Consider the following 22111-nt stretch of genomic DNA (forward strand, 5'->3'; position numbering starts at 1 on the left):
TAGACGGTATCGTCTTTTCTACATTTTGAGGCCTTGTCGTCGATGACAATCCTTCCGTCGACGGAGCTTTCAGAGGCATAGACGGTGTAATGGTCTTTGCGGTCTTCTTCGCCGAAACCGTCGTCGACGAGGCTATCGTCGACGGGGATGTCGTCGACAGCAGTGGTGCCGACGACGGAACCTTCATCGACGTAGATGTCGACGGAACCTTCTGTTTTATCTTTTTCGTCGACGGGACAGACGTCGACGGGACAGACGTCGACGGAACAGTCATCGACGGAACACTCGTCGTCGAAGGCGTCGACAAAACCAACATCTTCGCACCCTTCGTCGACGACGATCGTACTGTCGACGACTGAGGTTTCTTCGTCGACGACGACGAAATTGGGATGATTGACGACACAGTCTTTGAACTGAGAATTACCTTCATCGACGACGATGACGTCGACGAAGGGGCTGTAGACGATCCAGAAGCAAGCGTCATCGTGACCGTCGTCGTCGATTTTGAACCAGAGACAGCAAATCTCGTCGACGGAACCGTAGACGGAAAATCACAGAAAAACTTGAGGAAGAAGCAGCAGGAGCCTGAGAGCCAGGTTTTGTGGGCCCAGAAGTGGTAGGAAGTGGTGGAGACACCGCAGGGGCCAAGGAAAGAGACATCCTCTTCTTTTTTTAAATGGAGAAGGCAACTCCTGCACACTACCACGCGACGAGGCTGCTTGGGAATGGCCAGAAATAAGACTTTCAGCATCAGAAAGTACATTATCTTTATCTTTCAGTCTCTGAAGCCAGAGGAGTAAACGGCCTTCCCTATCCTCCTATCCTTTAAAGTCTTTGTGGAGAATGTTCTACAGAACTTACAGCTCCCCACCTCATGGTCCGGGTAAAGACAGTAAATACACTTACTGTGTGGATCCTCAGAAAAAGTCTTAGCTTTCCACAGGATGAACAAGCTCTGAAAAGAGACTTCTTACTTGTAGACATGTTGTAGAAACAGGAAAAACCTGAAGAGAAGAGAAAACTGAGCAGAGCTCAGGGAGACTCCCTTACACACGACGTGCGGTAGAAAATCTGAGGTGCTGAGCTCTGAGGAGAAGGTTCTAGAGGGTTGCTGTCGCCTGATTGGCTGCAGTTTGGACCAACATAATGACAAGAATAGGCTGCATATAGTTTTTTCCTTTTCCATGCAATCCTATGTAGAATTATGGGTAGGCAGGTTATGCCTTTTTCTAATACATATTTCAGGTTTTTTCTTGTGATTATATATATATGTATATATGTTTATATATATATTTAGTATATTATTGCTATTTTATTCACCGTGGGACTCCCACTCCGACGATGGGGAATATTCAAGCATGTGAATCTATGAAAGACACCCCAATACTGGAGAATTACTGACACACAATAGCAGAACCTGGTTTATGTCAGCATACAAAAGAATCCAAATGTTATGTACTTCTTTTCAGGCCTGGGTGGCCTTAAAGGACCTTACAGAAGGCACACTGGGTTGCCACAAGATTTTGAGCATAGGCTATTACCGGGGTCGTGGAGTGCACAGGGACCTTTAGCTCCATTTGAATTTACAGGTAAAGCATGATCAGGAAATAAAAGTATGTTGTAGCAATCGTGAAAGAAGTCACTAAGATGTGACTGCTGTGGTAGTAAAGACTTCACTACATTGAATGTGATGCAGTAGTTATGTCAAGCACCCGCTGTGATTTAAATTCTCAAAACTCCCCCAAGGGATGACGCACCTTTATATTTTTTATTTGGGTGACAAAACCCATGTTGTCAAAGCTTTCTTTGACACAAGAGTGGAGAAAGAAGGCTCAGGCACAAATGAGTCGGTGACCACTGTTCAAGCGTAGAGTGCAACTCAACCCATGGCCCTGTCTCGGAACACTACAGTTCTTTTTCTCAAACACATCTGCAGCCCCCCTCAGGAACTTAATGTGTGTGTGCGCATGTTAGGGTGTGTGGTGGGGAAGGAAGGCCTGATTACAGGATGTGTATGATGCTACAGGTCCTGCAAGGGATTTCTACCAATGTAGTCACTGAGCAGGGTTTCCAGTATGTAGATGTCACAGGCTGGGGTCTCAAGGAGTAGACATGTAAAATGGAGGTACACACCACCACGGAAGAAGAGCGCTCCTGGGCCCCTTGTCTTACCTGGATGTGCCCTCTCCGGGCCTCGCCTGCTTCGGAGTCCGGTACTGCTCCGGGTGCTCGGTGGAGTCGGGCTGTCTCCTCGGCCGCTTGTGCTGGCGGTGCTGCAGCTTGCACTTGGACCCTCTGGGGCAGCTGCCCTTCTTGGCAAAGTCTGGGCACACCAGGGTGTGTTTCTTTTTGCACTGAAAGGTAGAAGACAGGCAGTCAGGGTCCGCAGAGATCAGCCCCGCATTAACATTTAGGAGACCTTATTTACACGTTTTAGTGTGTGAGCATACAGAGAAGCCTACACGCGCTCCTAGGTGTAAAATAAGCTCCATGATTTTCGACGAAATTCTATGTCGACCTAAAATGATGCCATGGTTATGTTACACTCTTTCTAGAAAAAAAGCCTTTTTTATTATAATGCCCAACAATCGCAACTGCTTCACTCCCACAAATATTCTACAACTAGGAGCTGGACTGAGTACAGACAAAGGGTCACTGCAGCTTTATGTCAAATGGAAGCGCTTTTGGCAGTAAATCTGATTTCGTAATGGATGTTTTATGACCACTGACTTCCGAACAAGTAACTGCTGCAATGAGTGCTTAATTTGTATCATTTTTTTTTTTTTTTTAGAATGTCACACCTACTTCCCCCCCATTCCACCCACTTCCTGACTTGGCTCTGCACGCTTACTCTACTGGCTCTACACACATCCTCAACTGGCACTGCTAAAAGCCAATGTAATGTCACAGCACGGATAAAGTGGGTCCTAGCACCTCGAGGCGCATGTGGTGCGTTGACGCCAGTCTGTCAGATGCACAGTAAGTAACACTTCACAACACACTTTTACAAGTGGAACCCTACAGCACAAAAGGGACCTTTTATCCACAAACATTTATCACATGGAAGGGACCATGCATCATGCAATGCATTTTTTGATCTCGCCTAGGCAGCGCTTGCGCTGTCTCTTCAAGACATGCTGGATCAGGATATGGGCATAAATCTTTGCCCACTTTACGCCCATCTTTTTAATTGGCTCCTGTCCCTGTCCATTGTAAATGGCGGCTTTTCATTGGACAATAGGCTTAGTAGTCCCTCCTTACGACCGCCTTAAGTTCTATTTTCTTAAAAGGTTTCAGGCAGAACACACACTTGGTCCTAAGCTAGGCTGGCAGTGGTTACTTCACTTACTAGAACATCTCACATTTATATGAAACCATCTATACATTTCCCTTCATCAGCTCCACACAGAATACAACCTAATCCGAAATTAATGTATAATTCTTTTGTCACACTTCAAAGCTATTAATTGTATATATGGACATAGCTATTTGAATGTGCTTGTAGTACTGTCTTGCATGCAATGCATTATGGGTAGGGTGGATTTACCATATCTTCTGCAGGGTGCAGTACTATATGTGACCAAAAGTGGTCCCCTTTTGGTCTCATATGGTACTGAACCCTGCAACATTGCTAGGTAAAAAACATTGTTTATTTTATACGTTTCTATAAAACGCTGGCTAGACCCGTGGGTATCAGAGCGCTTTACAACATGAATGAACCGAGTAGAGAAAAACATGGTATAAGGATACATGATGAGCTATGCATTCCAAATAAACATTTGAGACAATACATTAGAGGGGTGAGCCAAGAGGTGGCTTAGGTAGGTAAATCTGTTGGTCGACCACCAATCCTTGATGGTCAAGGTAGTAAGGAGAGTCAACTGGGTTGTCAGAGTTGGGTTCAGTTGGGTTTGTCAGTAAATTATTTGTCAAGGAGATGGAGTTTCAGGTCCCTTTTGAAGCAGGAGAAGGAGGGGTTGCATCTAAGTTCAATAAGGAGAGTGTTCCACAGCCTGGGTATATTACCCGAAAAGGATCGGGACTGGTTGGATTTTTTTTCCAATTTCGGAGGGATGAGAAGAAGTGAGTTAGAGCTTCTCAGAGTTCTGGCTCATTCTGCTTTCACAAGTCTTCTGTTTAGGTAGTTTATCATTTATAATGCCGATAACTCCAACTTTGTAGACATGCACTGCTGGTGCCTTGCTCACTAGGGACCTCTAGGAGCAGCTTGGGGTACTGCACTAAGACATACAATGCTGGTTCCTGGCTCACTTTGCAAGCATTTTCAATGCAGTAGATCTCGCATTACTGAGTATGAGCTATTGGAGTTGCATTATTATTTGCAACGCCAATACCTCAAACTCTCAGTAATGCGAGACCTATTGCATTGCAAATGCTAATACCTGGTACTCTGCCGTTTAACAAACAATCGCGGCGCAGGATCATCTTAACCCAGTGACTTACTTTACCATACAGTCATTTGCCACACATCAGGCTCTTTACCACAAGTACGGAACTTAATCCTTCCAATGGGATCTTTACCACACTGGGAATTGTTACATTTTCCCCCACACGTGTGTGGCCCACCATGAGACCTTTACCAGGGGGATTAATCACACGGTCCTAGGCCCTTTGATCAGACACACCATGTAACTTTACCACCCTGGCATTTGTTACATTTTCCCCCACACCTGTGTGGCTCACCATGAGACCTTTACCAGAGGGATTAATAACAGGGTCCTAGGCCTGAGGGCCTTTGATCAGACACACCTTGTAATATCCATAAAGTTTCTTTTAGATAGAAACAAGACCTCACATATTCAAAACAGGAGAGGGTCACCGAGATCATTTACAATAATATTAGTCAACTGCTGTATTACAATATTGAAAACACACATCACTATCCTTGAATATTACATGTACACACATTAAGAATTTGGAGAGTATGCCTGTGCACCGTCAGTGACTTGGCCGAAGAGGGCATGAAAGATCTGAAACTGGATCATAAATTCAAACCTGTTCTGAACAGGGTACCATAAAATCAGTTTTGCCCAGGGACTGCAAATCCTTAAGATGTCCCCGATCAGTCCTTCTGAAACTCAAGCCTTCTCCCATCATTTGTATAAGTATTCAATGTGCGTGTCAATTTGAATAAAGCTGGGAGACTCGGTATTTTGTGTGACACGTTCATTCACTCCTGGCTCTCTACACAAAATTTCTTTGTACCACAGGGCTTGTAGTTTTGAGCAATACACATGAGCTTTTAAAAAAAAACATAAAAAGGAATGTTGATTGCAAAGCTAGTACTGGCTGAAGCTGCAACATGCTACCTACCCCTAAGCCTTAATAACACCCACCACAAAACCTTAAATAACCTCCCTGGGCCTACCAAATTATTTATGTGTCCTTATGTAAACGTAACTGGTGCTCATGTAAAGCACTTCAATACCTTTGGGTCAGGTTCGCTCTATATAAATCTGCAACAAAAAAAACAACGTTCTCCTACCCTTCAGCTGTACTGTTGACTACTGCAGGGCTTTGGGCAATAGCTGCAGTAGGAGAACAAGAGAGGAAATTCAGATGAAAAGCATAACCGGTTCTTGCACAGATTGCAGTGGTGGTGGAGAAGGACGCTGTGCTGCAAGACTTCAGAAAGACGTGAACTCGAGGATTCACAGAGCAAAAGTGAAGACAGCTCCACATTCTGTGGGAACATCTTTCTATGGACCGTGACGTCATCGAGCGATCATATGGATGACCCTGGCCACTAGATGTCCCGGGCTGTTATAAAGTACGGCAATGCTCAGACAAAAACAATCTCCAGCGGAGCGGGCAATCTCACCACTTGCGGCAGTGCTGGCAAATTGGTCCTATCCTACCGCACAACGCACATGCTATTTACACTGACTGCGCATGACACAATCTAGTCTCAAAACCAAGATTGTGCCTGGACCTGGGTGGGCCCCCCTCTGGACATAACATACATTCATGCAACTGAAGCAGGACAGGTAGGTACATTTATTTTTGATAATTACTTGGCCCATCTCACAGGGGAGAAAAATTCAATAGCCCCGGCCCTGTTAAATAAGAGCCGGTGCTAAGCACTGGAAACCACTGGCACAAATTAAGCACTGCCATAATCCTCACAGATTACAGAAATCGTCCTTACAGAGTTCCCTATCCAACTGTCTCAAGGATAGCATGTGGAATGCATCCACGGCAAGGAAACAGAAACCTTGCCCATCCCTTCCACACCAATGTGTATGTCTATGTTATTGTAAAGACAACCCTGCTCCACCTTCGCATTGCCATACAAATAGATGCATCTCAAACCTCCTATGGTGTCTACCATTACAGTATCTCCAGGGGACGATGGTGATGGGAGAGAACGCAATGACTGTGACAAAGAAGAAGCAATCTCAGGTGCCAGTTCAGGTTATACCAAGACGCCCGCTTCCTTGCCCCAGCGCTTAGTTTTGGAAGAAATCTCAGATCGTAACTATTGAACTTTGACCACTGGCAAAGAGAAACCAGCAACACAACATGACTAGTCATCTGAAGCAGCAAGGGTTCATTTAATGCACAACCGAAGTACAATCAGCGACAAAACACCTCTAGATGGAAGAATACGTCACATCCAGATTACACTGCAGAATGAACGTACTGCAGGGTTCCTCCGTCGTCATACCAGTAAAGGTACTTCTTGGAATGGGGTTATCGTGCTGTCATCTCCCTAGTAAATCGTAGAATGCAGCCCCATCTGTGTTTCAGAAAAAGCCATCTAAATGAACGCTTGAATCCCTGGACCATTATTATCTAAGGTAATAAACAACTCAACAAATCCCTCTGCCTTCAAACGACCTGTACAAATGACACAGAGAATAATAACACACAAGGAAGGGCTTTTAGGTTTTCCCAGATCTATTGCGAGCCTTATACCCCACTATGAAGTGGGGTTGGGTTTCCTAGAAGACCCGGTAGGATTGACTCCCATCCTGTTAAGGGTCAAGCTATGGATAACATCTGAATTGGAACTTCACACGTAGGACGGTGGATAACAGTTTGAACCAAACTAATGTGCAAGCCATTCCCGGGCTTAAATATGTTAAAAATACCCTTCAAGAACTAGGATTGAACAATCTTTGGGAAAATACAGCACACATTATTTTTCACACTAAGGCACAAATTAAGGAAAAATATTAGGAACATAAAGAAAACTTGTGACTTAAGAAAGCTCTTGATATGCACAGTTCAATCTTATCCACTTTCAACTAGCAATTGTATGGAGCCCTATTTATTAAGGATAAAGTCACCAGAACAGTTTTTATTTGTTTTGTCATTATTTAGAGTTAACATGATTCATTATTTAGGTGCCTTTCCTGAAACAGGATCTTGGTTTTACCTCTTTACCAAACTGTTCCTGTGATGGGGTCTCCTGTCAATCTTCGAAGCACTTTATGCTATTTTTTACACTTTATTCGTTTCCCAGACTAGAGTTCCTATGTCCTATATTTAGTGGAAGATCATTCAAAACAAACCAAGAGGGCTTGATCTTTCTACAATGACTTGGGTCCCCCTCTATCTGTTGTGCAGTTTTAAACTTTATTAATCAGGCAATTATTTCAAGGAAACAATATGCATTGTGAAATAACATGCTGGTTTCTTTATTTTAGATTTGAATACTATTATCTGATTGTATGATTGTTTCAATATGTGTTTTATGAGTGAATTGTTTTTATGCGTTTTAAAATGTGCTTTTAGGGGGAAACATTGGTTATATTGCGGTGTTTACATCGCAATACCTTTACAACGCGGGTATTACAACGAAAGTCATTACAATGACTTGCAGTAGATGGCGCTCTAACCTAAGGAATAGTATGATTTACTAGTCCAACACCTTCCCAACTGTAAGTAGACTGGAGTTGGAATAGTAAATCATACTATTCTTAAGTCCAGCGCCCTTGAAAGCAAGTTGTTATAACGACCTTGCGTTGTAATGCCTGCGTTGAAAAGGTATCGCGGTGTAAACACCGCGATGTAACATCATATATTACTTTTAGGGTCTTGCATTGGACCGAATGACGACACAAGGAAGGAAGAACAATGTAAATCAGGAGAAGCAATCCTGACTGGCGTCCCTGGCGTTCCTTTTTGACATTCATTTCCATTGGTTAACTGATACCAGTTTTCCGTGGTTACTCTCGGTGCTACCTTTTCCACTTCATCATCATCTCCCCTCTTCCTAGTCATCACATTCCACGCCTCCCCTTTTTGCTCATGAAACTTCTCATACCATCACTTAGCACACACAGCACTTCCAACAAATTCTTTAGCCTTCCATGACTCAGTTGTACCACCTCCTGATCCACATGCAGGATGCATAAACATGTAAAAGCTTTGGGTCACCATTCTTCATGAGTTTGGAAGACTTCACCACACTATCCTACAACCAGATGGTCACCTTACCCCCTCTCCACTTTCTGGGGCTGGGCCTTTTTGCTTCCCCCACACATTTGAATCTGTCCCCTTCCGATCTAGACACAATGGTGCTATCTGTATACAACAACGCACAGCCCTAAATGCGAAAATGCCATGCATGAAAACTATGTGGAGTGATACACTCCATATAAACCTATTATGACTCCTTTCAAGTCACACCCTTTGCACAAACCTACTACAGCTCCTGCTTCATCGTCGTTTCCCATCTCTCAATCTTCTGATCACTACAAGGAAAATGTACAGAGGACTGGTCTACCTTGAGTCCAGCTGCACACTACTGCTGCTTGCTATTTCCTTGTGGTAACACTGAGACAGAAATAGCTCCTCCATGAATTCAGTCAGTAAATTCTGGCTTCCAATGCTTGCATAGGGCCCCACATTATCCAATTAAATTTTTTTTCATGGTCGACTCGGTACTTAGACATAAATGTGATCATCCACTGAGACTCGTCATTCATTGCGCAAGCTACACAAATGGAGACTATATACTCAACATTACTACTGGGCACCAGAACACGGCCTTGGCCACTTCTAAGTTTCACTCATGATCACTTGCCCGGTGAGCCAAAATGCTAAATTCTATTTCTTATTTACAAAAGTTTAACCAGAAACTTCAATATGCATACAATACCAACATGACACATAAGCATCTCTCTCCCATTATGGTATGCCAATTTTTCCTCAGGAATTTCTCTCCCTAGACCAAACAAGCCTTTTTTTGTTCATTCGCCTGCAAAAACGCACACTTTCTTTCATGCCTTATCATAATCTTCCCTGGAAATGTGTGCCTTTATGACTTGCATTATGCTTCCCCAATCACACTCATCTCCTTTCTTGCTATGTGCATGATAACCCACCAGTAGCAGACAAGGCAGACTTTCTCCGTGTCCACACAAAATCCACCTGGAAGGTAAATTCATGCTTCCTATACAGGTACTGGCAATTCTCTGCATAGACTTAAGTGACCTTTTGTGAAGAATAAATGCTAAAGATTTCTGGCTGTTTATAATCCAAAAAATCGACCCTCTATATGTATTATGCATAATTTCAAGGAAATGATCTCGCCAGACTTAGCCACCCCCGAGTAACAGGAGTTTTGTGATGTATTCCTATAGGTTCTGAATCGATCCCCCTATTCCTGACCCTATTCTTGTTAAACAAACCAACAAGTTAACTAGCAGTCAGCCCATGAGGCAGAAAACCCCCATGATGCAGATACCGGTATCTGACGCAGTCACACTACGGCACAGGAACGTGTTATCTGATTAGGTCATAACGCTTGCGATCTAATTAGACAAGAAATATTCCTCCAGCCCCTGATAAGGCATACGGAGTTCTCATAACAAATCAAACCTATGACAACCTGGGCAAAACCCTGCGGCCATTGTTTTGATTTCACCGAGAAGTTCAGCAAAAGAATGTGCTAACGAGCAAGTCGTATGACATCCTTATTGACGTATCTATGTCCATCCTTACGTCAATCTCGGCACCTTAAAGGTATAAATATTACCGATATTGCCCTATGCAAACACACGCGGTGGTGACGAGACGGAGCAGCCATACTTGCCGAAGCCCAGAGCAGAGCAGACCCCGCTGGCGCAGCCCCGCCTTCCTGACGCGCTGAGAACGAGACGCGCTGCTTTCTCCTGCCGAGAAATCCAGCACCGGCGCTTCCGGGTAGCCCTCGCAGGCAGCCTGGAATATCGAGACCAGAGAGAGAGATACCATCCCTCATTCAACCTAGATTCCAGGTACAGAACTGAATAACCCCTCGCAGAGAATTCTTTAGTTATTCACTTGGCAAAAACAAACTTAACTTAAACTGTAACTTTCTATTCCCGCCCACGTATTAGGCTTAGGTCAGGTACACGGGGTAGGCGTATTTAGAAACACCAGTTGAGTACGTTTAGTCAAATGTATATGTGTATGTAATATATTTTATTCATTTTAAAACATCTTATGGCTTAGAAACCATATCAATGTTTTTACAGTATTATTTCATACTATTGCTTTTAATGTATGCACTTTACTTAGCTATAAGTATTGCAATAATATCGATCCATTTCTCTTGTATGAGAAAAGAGACTGATCAATAAATAACACCTTTTTATTGAACACGCCCGTCTCTTCCTTTTCTCTACATTCTGATGAGACTAAGAATGCACGTACTGACTGAGTAAAATAAATTGCCTTTTGTTCACACGACTCTCGAGATACACTCTTGATTAGGGGAGAGCAAAGTTGTCATGTTCTATGGTTGTCAGAAACTAAATCCCTTCTTGTCTAATCAGGGAAGTTAATTCCTTCCTGAACATTCGAGAAAGTTTCTAGTGAACTCTGAGCTAGCTGGCAAACCCAAAACTTTAAGTCTAATATCGACAGTAGTAGACCTAGTTAACGTCTGGTCTAGGCCTTTACTATTGAAGGTATTATTCCAATGCGCAGAGCCTATTGGGATAATAGGAACTACACTACATGGCGCCCAACGTGTTTGGAAAGGGCGATAAAACTAACGTAAGACATTTAAAGTAACTCAGTCGTGCTTTCTCACTCAGACCCCTTTCTCCCATAATACTCCAAAGACGTCTGGAGTGGGTAAAAGGTTATATCCGCCAGACCTCGCAGGAGGGAACTCCTATGTATGGTTCTTGGTATAGTCAACGTTGAAGGATACACTGTTCCAAAATATTGTGCATCTAATCTTTGTTTCCATAAGAAACCTGATCTGCAAACAAAAGAAATAACCATCCTGTCAGTAAAATGGTAGACAGTGATGAAGAAAGAGAGGCAGTTAGATTAGCAACTGAACTCGCAGCAGCTGATGCTACCATGCAGGAAGCAGACCAGGATATAATACTCATCCCGGTCATTAAAAGGAAATCTATAACCATAAAACTTATAGAAAATGGACTGACACCTAGAGGTGGTACAGTCATATTCGTAATTGAGGCACACGAATATCGGCAGACAGAGGTATACTATTCATGGATAAATTTTCCAGCAGCAAATCCTGTAACAAAGTACTTCCACTATTACAAAATAGAGGAACCACCTGAAACGTATACTCCTTTCGAGGAGGTGGAAGTACCACTCAAATTTCAAGAGCATTTGCTCATATTTGATGGCGCCCTAAAACATAATAATCACATCACCAGGCTCGGTCCTTTAGGTAGACCAGGAGCAACGTGGCCGGTCCTAGCCGGATACACACCACATCCAGACATCGACGAGATGTCTGCAGCTAACCTGTTAACACAGCTAAAACAATTAATAAAAATACATAGACAATTAGTCCAGTATGTGATGCGGACTTCAACAATTCAGCCAGCGATTAAACTCCCACAGCTGACCCCTCACCAGGGGAACACAAATAAAATTACACCACAGAACATCCAGTCCTGCCTAGGTAAAGTACCGGCTAAACGGGAACAAATACCATTCTGGCTAGCGCAGAAAATCACCCAAATAGAGGCGGTGTTTCCAGACACCACCCCGCTAGAAAAGCACAGGATTCTGACTATCTGTCTTCCAATGGGAATCGCACCACACATTGAGGACTGTGACACTTGGGGTACAGTCTTTGCTTCCATCTACACAAAAACGCACGGTGTTCCATCCATTTCGGTAATACCAGATGTGCTAAAACAAATTCAAGATGAATACGGTCCAGAACCCGCTTTAACTCTTGGAATGAAATTACTAAAAGACTTCAAGCAGGTCTCGGCTATATTATTAGCCAACATAAAGGGAGAAGCAGCAAACGTGGCGATCCGCCAGAGGTTAAAGGAAACAGATATAGCAGACCAACCAGCTGAAATTGCCAGAATCATAGAAAAATCCTATGAGGAACTAGGTAGAGATAGCTTAGGTGGAATACCAGTAAAACCACAACTGATTGAAAGTCCTGAAAAAATATTTTTTAATAATAATTCAACATCACAGAAAAAGAGCTGGGATGGAAACAAACAATCCAATCCCAAAGAAAAGAAATTCCAGTCCAGAGGAAGGTCTCCTAGGCGAAGAGAGAAATCTCCGAACCAAAGACACAGGTCACCCCAGAGTGACCCCTCTGGGAAAAGATATAACCTTAGAAACAGGGATAATATAAAAAAGCCTGATAGATATCAAGACATTGATACACGTCCCTCTCAATCTTTTCAGACTTCCTCGCAGAAATCGGAAAGAAGAGGACGATCAGAACAAAGAGAAGAGCACGCCAAGTCCAAAGACAAGGAACCTGCTCAGCTAAAAAAGAAATTACAATTTCCAAAAAAGAAGGTAGCCAGTATCAAGGTAGTTAACAATGCCGAGAATACTGAGGACACAACTGAAAAACGGAGAATGGGCTCAGACAATGCTAGACAGCGCAGCAGAAGTGAGCATAGCTCGCAAAGTCCTTATGAATCATCTGGAGACAGTGGACACGAATGAATATCTTCAAGTGGAAACTGCAGACACCAGAGTTAGCAAACCTCACAAAATATACGAAATAACATTACGTATAGAGGGGGATAAGACTAGAAAAATAAGGGGACTATTTTGGGATAATCTCTCCAAGGGCTATGATATCCTTCTAGCTGAAAAAGACTGGCCACCAGAGTTTGTCAGGGATTGCCCTCATGGCGAAGAAGTAATTATGCCTGCCTTCTCAAATCATATCCCAATTCATAAAAAATACACACTTGCTAGAAAGTGGGCAGTGGCTCTAGCTCCTGCTTTATATAAAAATCACGTGGGATGGGATGAGGACTCTACTCCTCACAAAATCCAGTTAAAATCACAACCTACTGCACAAAGGCAGTACCCAATTAAGCAAGAAGCAAAAAAACAGGTAAAAGAAATACTAGATCAGCTAGAATACCAGGGGGTGATTGAAACTTGCACCTCACAAATGAACAACCCTTTGTTTCCGGTCTCCAAACCAGACAATTCATATCGTCTAGTTTTGGATTACCGACACCTTAACACATGTTGCAAAACTTTTGCAGTGCAAAATTCGCATAGTGCTGCACTAATGAATAACATAGTGCGCAAAAAATACAAAACAACCTTAGACATCTCTAATGGATTCTTTTGTCAAAACATAGCACCAGAGAGCAGATATTTGTCTGCGTTCTCAATAAATGGCACTCAAAAACAATTCTGTCGGTTAGCCCAGGGGTACAAGAACAGCCCGGGGGTATTCTCAGCGAGAGTAACAGAATTACTACAAATATATGATGATGAAGCATTATCTTATGTCGACGACATTTACTTAACAGATGATGACTTGGAGACTCACTTGAAGAGAGTGAACACCATAATACTTGGGTTCGCAGCAGAGGGTTACAAATTCAACTTTAAAAAATCCAGAATTGCCCATCTGACAGTCCTGTTCTTAGGATATGAATTATCAAGTATAGCCTGGCTGACAATTTTCTAGGAAAATGTGCCGTACTCCAAGCAACTAGAAGAAATAAAAAATCTAGAATATGAAAAAACATTCCCTCTGCCAATCGATATTCTGCCTTTACGATATTACGCCTGTGTAATTTATACAGACGGGCATGCTCAACCCCCCGTTTGGGGAGAACAGGCATACAACCCCACATGTGGGATTACAAAAGAAGTGTGGCACGGAGGTAAACTAAAACCTCTATTAACAAAAACACACTCAGTAGAAACTAATTCAGAACAACAAACTGAAATACTAGCATTGAAAATGGCGCTAGATAATGCGGATCGCGAATTCCCGACACTTATAGTGTCAGATTCATATTACTGCGTCAAATCATATAACAAGGATTTGCAGACATGGATTCAAAACGGTTACAAAGATGACACAGATGCACCAATAAAGCAGAAACTGCTCTGGGAACAAATAGCTCTTTTACAAAAAGAGCTACCAAAGACTCACGTGACACACTCACTGAGTCATCAGCGTGATGGCGTTCACGTTGCAGGGAATTCATTGGCTGAGACAGCCACAGCGGCAGCCACTAAATCGGCTCCCGTAGTTCGAAAAAAGCGTACATTAAAATACATTGACGGTGAAACAGTGCTGGCGGTGAAAACGTCATCAAAAGGCGACTGCTCAGCGCTACCGATCAACTATCCACTCAATTATACATACATAATCGATGCAAACTCCGTCCCTTTTGCTCGAATCCCTGGAGTGGGGGATAGAGTGATTCCAAACATGGACAGGAGAAACTTGTTAATCGCAGACGCACATATGGGCGAGGGTCTCAGACACCTCAAACTAAAAGATTCTCTGGAAGAATTACAATCACGGTACTGGTGGCCAGGCATGAGCCTGCGTCACACCATGTTTGTAAAAAACTGCCCAAACTGCAACAGAGATCGCAGTGGGGAGAGAAACAGTTAAATACCCCGTCGTTTTACTCCAGAAAAAATCAAGAGTAAAAAGGAAGGCTTGCGATTAACATATACAGGCTAGTTTCCACTTATAATGTAGATCACCAGCACTCGGCTGACGTCTGGACTGTTATACAAAGATTTGCGAGTCTAAATGGCATATACGCTAAGAGCATGCTACGTTTGACCATTGTTTTCATTCTAGCCCTCCAGCCTGATGGGAAACATGGCCAAATGAGCATTGCACAGCGGGAATCTTCTCACTTCCTTCCTGAGGGATACGGGATGGTGTAAAGAAAAAACCAAGGCATAAAGCAATCTATAACGGAAAGGATATTAGGTTCGGGAGCTGGGTGGGTCAAACATCTAATAAGTGTCCAACGTAGTCTAAATAACTTGCCAAGAAATTCTCTGAAGGGATTCAGTGCATACAAATTATTATTTGGAACTAGGATGTTGATCTCTGACATTGATAGTCAGACTTCAGTGGTGAAAGAAAAAAGCTTTGATATCAAAGACCGTTTGGCTATTTTGCAGGACTTAAACAAAACAAGAAAAGACCTGAGCAACATAAAGTTGAAACAACAGCCAACAACCACTGAAGAACCACCACCTGTCCCAGCAAGACCTGTCTGGATTCCAAAAGTCGGGGATCTAGTCAGGGAAAAGATCGCGGTAAAGAAGGAATTTGGGCCTTCTTACAGAAAAGCAGTTCCTGTCTTGTCTATCAACGGGACAAGATCAGTTGTACTACCGCCACTTGCTGGTAAAAAGGAGAACCGAGTTGTATCCATCGACCTGGTAAAACCACAATCACTTGGCCTACTGTTTGTTATCGGCCACATGGACTCCCAATAAGTAGCCGAACACCAAGGTTTGCTACCAGTACAGAGGTCCTAACGAAGAGGCTCATCACATTCGAAACGCCTACAGAAGAACAACAAGGACTATGCAGCAATGCAATAGAACTCAGACCTCTGAAAACCCAAATAAAAACATTTAGCAGAGACACACCAATCTATAATGAAGTACCAAGCGAAAATGCAAGAAACAGTAATCCTGAAGCAATTGGAACAATTGACAGAACTGCATCCGGCTACTTCATAAACTTCGATGATTCCTCTGAAGGCTTCAGTGAATCAAAGACACAGCCATCATCAAAAACTTTTAAAGATAAAGCTAAAGAACTTTTGAAACAACTAAAAGAAACATATCTGATTTCTCCATGGATCGAATTTTGGGTGGGTTTTGGTGCATTTATCCTCATACTTTGGCTCATCATGGTACTAACTTTGGGACGCTTCATTGAGGGAAAATATGCTAAAATGGATACAGCAAGTCAGAAAATCAACTTGATCCTCAAACCACACATCTTCACACGTCGAGAAAAGAGAACTTTCTTCAGTCAACTTCACAGCCAATCCTATACCGGGTGGGGTAGCATGGGACAACACTGACTACGAAATCTATGGTCCGGTTGAAATCCTGAAATATCCACACCAAATTAAGATCTCATTGAGTGACTTTGCAAAACCAAGCTCATTTGCTGATGATTGGGACTTCGAAAGCATTAATAATATGATGTCTGACTTAGTAATGTCTGCTAAATTTACCAAACATGATTATTTGCAGGGTTCTACAAATTATGATAGTATGTACTGTTATAACCACTATGGTAACCATTTTTTACACAGATCTGCACAACCTAGAAATGTTTTAAATTATAATCAATGGGAACATTGTGCAACCCCTCCAAAAGGAAGCTCAAGAACCTTCTATGACAAATATTCATACTTTTCAGGTTTTAACACAAGTAATGCTGAAGCATTTTATTTCAAATTGTCAAACAAGACAGGAACTAAGACCATGATAACAAACACAAAATTGATATATTCAGACTCATTCTTTGAAAAAATGAATACTTTTGGTTTTGATTATTGGGACAAAAATGTTGAATTGAAAAGTGTTTGGGGTACAAAAGAATGGCAAGTTCAGGGTATAGAATCTTTGTTTAGAGCCTGCATGATCCCAGAACAAATGATATTTTTAAATGACACTGTTCAACAAACTACCTGTCTTGGCCTAGCCAAAATCAAAGACTTAAATAAACCGTCTATTCCAAAGCCAACAATGAACAGCAATAGCTCCATAGATGAAGAGATAGACGTAAATTATGTTTTAAACCAAAACAGAACACATCCAGATTGGAAACAGTGGTTGATCTGGCCCACAGATACTAATAACTGTTAAGACAGATTCCTGAACAAAACACAGGGGTTCAAAATGACCAGGCCAGACCCTAGATATCCTCAAAGACATCACCCGGGGATAATAACCACCTACAGTGTGGGCAAATTATGCCTTCAATGGCTACAAACTTCCACACTGACAGAAATTAAGCAACACCTAACTTTACTTACTGATGGTGCTGACTTGCGTGATTTCATTATGGGACCGCGCAAACAGCGTCAAAAACGTTTCATAGCAGCCTCTGTATATGCAGCATACAATGAGGCCTGGAAGGTTACTCAAATTGAAACAGCAGAGAGAATACGGGAAATTGACCGTATTAATTTGGAAAAATCACTTTCTGTAGTGGACAATGGGTTAATGACTCTGTCCTCCAGAATTTTTTCTTTGGACAGCATTGTGTCTTCAGCAATCGACATATTATCGCAAGACTTACTGTTGCTACAACACGGTCAGTCTCAATTGCGTTCTATTGTACAGCTTGGCTGGACGTTACAAAATCTACGTTCAGGCTATGTGCCTTGGCGTTTAATCAACACAACGTCACTATTCCAAATCTTTAACCTTACTGATAGACAAGTCAGTATGGCACAAAAGGGTGCTGATTATACAATCTTGAGCATTGAAAAACTCGAAAGATTACCAGTGACAATGTCAGAACGACCTGTCAGTGAATGGATAATACATGGGATAATAAATATTCCAATCTCAACCTTCAGGTTTCAATACTGCCAAAAATATATACAGGCTGGCATGTACGAGAAATTGGGAAAGGGGTACATTAAAACAACATGGAACCTGCCCTATTCACATGCATGTGTCAGTAATAAAGGACAGAAAGTGTTTCTTAGTGGCGATAATTGTGCGATGTCACTAAGCGGCACGCTTCTGTGTAACGGAATTAGTTAGCATGGAGCCTGTGAAGGGAATTCATACAACCTTTCATGTCACCAGCAAGGCGCACCTGCAACAGAGATAGAACCATTCTTTCAAAGACTCTATAATGGGAGTTACATTCTAATTGTAGATCGCAGATGTTGTAGTCTTATGCCCGGGACTCCTTATCTCGTAACTACGACTGCGAAGGTCAAGTGCTGTGGACGCTCACTGTTCCCCAGCTCCTTTCCAGACAGGGAGGCAAGGGCATGGCCCAATTTGAAAATTACTTCTATTCGAATAGATACTTTGAGCAGAATGAAAACAGTGCTTCTTCAGACGCCTACAAGGCTCCCGTCATCAAAAGAAACGTATGATCTACAAGTCGCAAGGACGACTGCAGAGATACATTCCTTGTTATCAACTAATTCCCCCATACATTTTGCAGAAATCCTGAATGAAATCTTAAATATTTCTGATACCAATGGGGTCTCAAAGGTATTTAAGACAGTATTTTCGATGGCATTAACACCATTCAAAGCCATACTGGGTATTTTTCCAGATTTCGTCCATTCTATTTTTTGCGGACTTCCCCTGATCTTGGGACTAATTGCAGGAATCCTATTCTTAGTCCTTATTTTTCGTTATGGCAACCCACGTCACAGACAAAACTCTTGCGACAAGGGAAGAAACAATCCTAGCCATTGGATACCGGGACCGGATATCAAAAATCCTGGGACTCTCCCGGCTTAGAGACCTGAACATGACTTGGTTTCTATCATTTCGACCAATGTGGCAAAGATGTGTTTTACCTGTATTAAGGTGTCTGCTATGCGGAGAAGAATGCGTGTTAGACACCTGTCTGACGCTACAATCGGATGCGCCAATGGATGCAGAAACATTGTTGAGCCCGATCAAGGTTCACGCTTTGTGCTGCCCTCAAAGGCTACCAATCCTGATGACGGCATTCGTGGAAGCTTCACCACTACGATTAAGGGGTAGTGAAGTTCAAGATGAAAGCAGCATCGAACAGGTACGACCTTCTGTCAGCAATGCGAATCAGAATGTCAATGGAGACAATCATGTGCACGAATGCATGGTTACACCTTTTTCCGAGTTAGTGGAACTTTCCCAGGAAGCTGTTGACAGCTTTTTCGAAAGCCTAAATGATATGATGTTCTCACCAGAGCAGAAATAGAGACTTTTGAGCAAGCTCGCACACGGCGTTCCCTGAATTCGGCCTTCAACTTTAAAAATAAAGTCACATGAACAATTTTACCTCCAGTTCACGGACAGCAATTTTTCAGCAGCCCCAAAATCTTTTTGCATATTTTTCGGGACACTATCTTCTGCTTAAAGTAAGAACTATTCTTAGAGAACTAAGGTTTCTAAATTTTAGATAGCTTATAGACATTAGCTGCCCGCTGGTATATTCATAAATATTTTATTCTGTGATGGAATGGTCTCGAACTTTTTTCTGTATTAAGAGCCATTTCATGTGTAAATTCTCATATACCAAATAGCAATAATGTATACAAATGCGTGATTACTTTGGCATTATTCTACAGCTTGAGTGCATACAATACATATGATTGCAATTCTTCCGTATATTTGAGAAATTTCAAAATGCATTTATGTATTTTGGGGTGGTAAGGTATACACTATACTCTATAGTATGTTTTACTATGCATAGATTAGTAAATATGTCCATAGTTAGCGTGGAGTGGGTGTGATGTATTCCTATAGGTTCTGAATCGATCCCCCTATTCCTGACCCTATTCTGGTTAAACAAACCAACAAGTTAACTAGCAGTCAGCCCATGAGGCAGAAAACCCCCATGATGCAGATACCGTTATCTGACGCAGTCACACTACGGCACAGGAACGTGTTATCTGATTAGGTCAAAGCAATATTCCTCCAGCCCCTGATAAGGCATACGGAGTTCTCATAACAAACCAAACCTATGACAACCTGGGCAAAACCCTGCGGCCATTGTTTTGATTTCACCGAGAACTTCAGCAAAAGAATGTGCTAACGAGCAAGTCGTATGACATCCTTATTGACGTATCTATGTCCATCCTTACGTCAATCTCGGCACCTTAAAGGTATAAATATTACCGATATTGCCCTATGCAAACACACGCGGTGGTGACGAGACGGAGCAGCCATACTTGCCGAAGCCCAGAGCAGAGCAGACCCCGCTGGCGCAGCCCCGCCTTCCTGACGCGCTGAGAACGAGACGCGCTGCTTTCTCCTGCCGAGAAATCCAGCACCGGCGCTTCCGGGTAACCCTCGCAGGCAGCCTGGAATATCGAGACCAGAGAGAGAGATACCATCCCTCATTCAACCTAGATTCCAGGTACAGAACTGAATAACCCCTCGCAGAGAATTCTTTAGTTATTCACTTGGCAAAAACAAACTTAACTTAAACTGTAACTTTCTATTCCCGCCCACGTATTAGGCTTAGGTCAGGTACACGGGGTAGGCGTATTTAGAAACACCAGTTGAGTACGTTTAGTCAAATGTATATGTGTATGTAATATATTTTATTCATTTTAAAACATCTTATGGCTTAGAAACCATATCAATGTTTTTACAGTATTATTTCATACTATTGCTTTTAATGTATGCACTTTACTTAGCTATAAGTATTGCAATAATATCGATCCATTTCTCTTGTATGAGAAAAGAGACTGATCAATAAATAACACCTTTTTATTGAACACGCCCGTCTCTTCCTTTTCTCTACATTCTGATGAGACTAAGAATGCACGTACTGACTGAGTAAAATAAATTGCCTTTTGTTCACACGACTCTCACGATACACTCTTGATTAGGGGAGAGCAAAGTTGTCATGTTCTATGGTTGTCAGAAACTAAATCCCTTCTTGTCTAATCAGGGAAGTTAATTCCTTCCTGAACATTCGAGAAAGTTTCTAGTGAACTCTGAGCTAGCTGGCAAACCCAAAACTTTAAGTCTAATATCGACAGTAGTAGACCTAGTTAACGTCTGGTCTAGGCCTTTACTATTGAAGGTATTATTCCAATGCGCAGAGCCTATTGGGATAATAGGAACTACACTACAGTTTAAGGGACTCACAATTAGCTACTTGAACACTCGCTCGATGGTGAAACACCAGCTTGAAATATTTCAGCTCTTAGATTCTGATAAACTGAATATTCTCCTCCTCACTGAAATGTGGCTTACAGAAGAGTCTGTCCCTGATATTCTAGCAGCAGTACCCAATAGCTATTATATTCTTCAGGCAAACAGGACCTCAGGTAAAGCCGGGGGAAGGATTGCAGCCATTATCCATCAAAAACTTCAGTTCACCTCACTAGGGATCACAGGCTTACCCTCAGTTGACAGCCTAGTTTTACATTTTGAATCTCCTCAGTCCTCTTTTATGTGCGCCTTATTTCATAGACCCCCTTATCACATGCCTACATTCCCCCAGCTACTAGGTGAAGTGATCTCTCATCTAATTCTCATAATCAGAGATTTTAATTAATTGCCCAACGATGTACGGGAGATGTATGGCAGATCTTCTCTCTGGAATGAATTGTACCCAGCATGTGAATGTAGCTACCCATATAAAAGGGCACATTTTAGACCAAGTTTGGACATATAACTTGAAATTCTGTAAGTTATTGATCTCTCCTTGTACTTGGTCAGACCATCATTTTATTACATTTATTATCTCCAGTGTCCTCTCTACCAAACCCCCACAAACAGAAAATCATTTGGCTAGAAACTGGAGGCGCGCAAATATTGCAGAATTTTGCTCATTGTTAACTGCCACGGCCCGACAGCTCAGGAGTCACAATCAGGCAGAAAGTATTAAGACATGGCTTGAATCTGCTAGTAATAGTTGCTAGTAATAGTATTGCTCCTATCAGGAAAACCAAGATCATGAGACCCCCATGATGCCCAAGGTTGGTTCTCCAACGAGTTAAAATCAAAAAAACTTGCTTTAAGGCAAGCCGAACGCAGTTGGAGACGCCTATATTCCTCAGATAAAAAGGTTACATTCTTAGCTCAGCTCAAAGAATATAAAAACTTTATTTATTCGGCAAAAAAGCCCCAGGATATTTTCTCTATAGTAGACAAGCTTGCTAAACCAGATAGC

At 42.3% G+C, this 22111-nt stretch overlaps 1 protein-coding gene across 1 annotated transcript in view; it reads right to left on the bottom strand.

The window, feature by feature from the left end:
* The window catches only part of ZC3H3 (zinc finger CCCH-type containing 3), a 1704695-nt gene that overhangs the window by 294030 nt on the left and 1388554 nt on the right, over positions 1–22111 (bottom strand). Inside the window, exon 10 of the mRNA XM_078686633.1 lies at positions 2173–2354. Within this exon, the coding sequence (XP_078542759.1) occupies positions 2173–2354 (182 nt within the window). The remainder of the gene's footprint in view (positions 1–2172; positions 2355–22111) is intronic.

This window comes from Lissotriton helveticus, chromosome 4_1 (genome assembly GCF_964261635.1).
Source record: "Lissotriton helveticus chromosome 4_1, aLisHel1.1, whole genome shotgun sequence".
In the NCBI taxonomy this organism is placed as follows: domain Eukaryota; kingdom Metazoa; phylum Chordata; class Amphibia; order Caudata; family Salamandridae; genus Lissotriton; species Lissotriton helveticus.